The sequence below is a fragment of the Miscanthus floridulus genome, chromosome 3, assembly GCF_019320115.1.
Source record: "Miscanthus floridulus cultivar M001 chromosome 3, ASM1932011v1, whole genome shotgun sequence".
NCBI classification, from domain to species: Eukaryota; Viridiplantae; Streptophyta; class Magnoliopsida; order Poales; family Poaceae; genus Miscanthus; species Miscanthus floridulus.
In genome coordinates, this window is record NC_089582.1 from 58,102,412 (window position 1) to 58,105,891 (window position 3,480).

Genomic DNA, 3,480 nt, shown 5'->3' on the forward strand with positions numbered 1-3,480 from the left:
CGTCTCAACCGGTCACTCTATGGGCTGAAGCAAGCTCCTCGTGCTTGGCGCACTCGGTTTGCCACTTTTCTCACTTCGATTGGATTTGTTGAGTCGAAGTCGGATGCCTCTTTATTCACATACTATCGAGGCAGTGAAGTGGCTTATCTCCTGCTTTATGTTGATGACATTGTGCTCACAGCTTCGTCGTCAGGTTTTCTTCAGCGGATTATTTCAGCTCTTCGCCAGGAATTCTCCATGACTGATATGGGTCCACTGCATCACTTCTTGGGCATCTTAGTGGAGCGCCGAGGTGATTGCCTGTTCCTCTCCCAGCGTCAGTATCTTTTGGATATTCTGGACAGGGCGGGCATGCGTGACTGCAAGCCTTGCACCACTCCTGTGGAGACTCACCATAAATTGTCGGCTGATGGAACACCTGTGACAGATGCTACAGACTACCGCAGTATTGCCGGAGCCTTGCAGTACCTCACCTTTACTCGTCCAGATATTGCCTTTGCAGTGCAGCAGGTGTGCTTGTTCATGCATGATCCCAGAGAACCACATCTTGCTGCCATGAAGCGTATTCTCAGATACTTGCAGGGAAGTCAGGATCTTGGCCTTCACCTCTCTCGCAGTGCACCAGACACTCTTACAGTATACTCTGATGCTGACTGGGCAGGATGTCCAGACACTCGCCGCTCGACTTCTGGCTTTGCTGTATTCCTTGGCGACAATCTTATTTCATGGTCTGCCAAGCGTCAGGCAACAGTGTCTCGTTCGAGTGCAGAGGCTGAGTACCGTGGTGTGGCAAATGGTGTCGCCGAGGCTTGTTGGCTGCGTCAGTTACTTGGTGAGCTTCGCTGTCCTCTCCGCAGAGCCACCATCGTCTATTGTGACAACGTCAGTGCTGTTTATCTCTCCACCAATCCAGTTCAGCACCAGCGTACCAAACATGTTGAGATTGATCTTCACTTTGTTCGTGAGTGAGTTGCCCTTGGAGAAGTTCGTGTGATGCATGTCCCTACCTCTTCGCAGTATGCCGACATCTTCACCAAGGGACTTCCGACATCAGTGTTTACAGAGTTTAGGTCCAGTCTTAATGTTCGCGGTACTCCCAGTTCCGACTGTGGGGGTGTGTTAGACAGTAGATATACGGCCCATGGGCCTGCCCCTAGTGGCTCCCCTTGTGGTCTATATATGTACACTGAATATGTCTATTGATGGTTAATCCAAGTATTATACAACCCTAATACTCTTTCAGAAATGGAGGCTCGTCGACGCGGAGCTCGACGTCGATACGGAGCTCGATGCTACGAAGTGACGCGAAGGTCGCTGGTGTGGAGCTCGACGGCGGCACGGACCTCGGCAGGAGCTGAGACAGACGGATAGAGCAGGGTCGCAACGGTAGACGTGAGTAGGGACGGGGGCGGCGCGGTGAGGGCGGGATCCATGCCGCGAGGAGTGACGCGCAAAACGAGCGGGTGATGCAAACGGGACAGCGAGGCGGGGTCCGTTCCATGAGGCGACGTGGGCGGGTCTTCGTGGCGCTATTTTGGACATAGTAATAGGCACCCGAACAAGACGCCGCCGCGGTTATATAAGCGACCACCGGCTCCGTCGCTCCCTTCCTGCCATACACCAACAAACCAGAGCGTCGTTCCTTTCCACTGCACACGTACCCCTTGATCTTCGTCTCATCGTCTCCCCCTTCGCCGGCGTGCCATGACGACGAGGACGCGCCCTTGCGCCGCCGTGACCTCGTTCCTGCTGTTACTACTACTCTCCTCTGCCGCGGTGTCCCTGGCCAAGACCGCCGGCAGCAGGGAGAGCAAGCAGGGCCAGCAGGCGGGCGCGAGCGTGTACGTGGTGATGGTGAAGGCCCCTGCGCAGGGCGTCAACTACAAGGCATACCAGATGCGCATCCTCGCTACCGCGCTCGGCAGGTACGCATGCCATGGCATGGCACCGCCGCATCGGCACCAGGCCACCAGCAGCTAATTAAGCATTTTTCTTTGGTCGCCTTCGTGTCGCCTTGATTGGAGGATCTGATTTCTCTGTCGTTGCCATCGAATGAATTGCAAGCGAGGAGAAAGCCAAGCAAGCGCTGATCTACAGCTACAAGGCCGCCGCCAGCGGGTTCGCCGCCAAGCTCACGCCGGCGCAGGTCGCCGCGTTGAAGAGTGAGCTCCATTTTTTTTTCGATTTCTCGGTGCTCTTTAGTTTTTGCGATCGTTTGCCTGATGTCTTGTGCAAATTCATGGCGCCGGCCGGCCGGCCGGCGACGACGCCGAGGCTGCGAGCCTCGGTTATCGTGCAACAGAATCTTCGTCTCATGGTTGCATTTATTCTCGTTTTTCTCTTGTTAATTATAATTAACCACCTTACTAGTAGAAAGTATATATAGTCGATCCCCCATATGGTGTTCACATGATCGATCGTGTCAATCCATGGTCTGCAATTAACTAAGCACGGTGAGAAAATCAAAGGTTTGAAGCCCAGTTGACAGATTTTTAGTCAGGAGGAGTGGGAGGGAATCCTCTTGGCAATTCCGAGGTCAATGCAAACGCGTGCTTCTTCAGTAGTATACTAGTAGTTTTCAACTTTGCTGAGCATATTTACGCTTGTTTGGCATCGTCCCAATGCAAACAAAGGCTAGAAAGTGTAAAGCATTGTCAACATATTTGCTGTTTGCGGTTCCGTAGCCTTAACTTTGAACACTGTCAACTTTTAACTTAGTAGTAGTAAATGGAAATCTTCATTGACAGTTTCTGTTTTCCTTGCGCCTTCTTGTCATTGTCACACAAACAAGACAAGCTTACTTTCAGTTTCCAACTCCTCAAGTCTCTCAAAGTGAAAAAGGTAAAGATTAAAGAAGAGGACCACGCACCACCATGCAAACAACAGAATTGATAACATTATCCTGATTCCCTCCGGTGCCTGAACATGCTATTAAGGACCTCACCTTATTTGGAATGCTAAATTTTTTTAATGGTCCCTGCAAAACTCAAACCATTTCTTGTGTTTCTGCAAAATTCATGTGATTAAATTTCACAGTTTGCAAGGCCTGGACATTGGAAATGCATACCAACTCTTGTGCTAATCTGTTTCTTGGCCAGAGCATCCTGACGTTCTGCAGGCGCTGCCTGATGTGAAGTACACCCTTCAGGACAACAACCACCTCAACTGAACCGAGTGCTTTCAGACCTTCATCAGCAAGATACATACATAGTTCAGCACTGCCGCCATCTTCACCGTGTATTACTATCTCGTAATTATACGCATATGTTAGCTAGCAAGTGTGTGCACACCCTAAGGTGTCTGACAGCAGAACGACAAGTTACACGTACGATCAGAATTTATATACCCAAGTATACAGCATGTGCGTACCAGTGAGGGTAATTTAGTCTCTTCATAAATACTGAATGATGTACCTGTAATTCCAAGCATCAAGTGCCATACATAAATATATATACAAACTGGTTGCCAGGAGGTATAATT

At 50.4% G+C, this 3,480-nt stretch overlaps 1 protein-coding gene across 1 annotated transcript; it reads left to right on the forward strand.

Moving 5' to 3' along the window:
* Positions 1-1,599: 1,599 nt before the first annotated feature.
* On the forward strand, positions 1,600-3,480 carry LOC136545806 (subtilisin-like protease SBT3.17). Its single transcript, XM_066537777.1, has 3 exons — positions 1,600-1,925; positions 2,065-2,162; positions 3,099-3,480. The coding sequence occupies exons 1-3, from the start codon at positions 1,705-1,707 to the stop codon at positions 3,167-3,169; spliced, it is 390 nt and encodes a 129-aa protein (XP_066393874.1). The 5' UTR covers positions 1,600-1,704; the 3' UTR covers positions 3,170-3,480.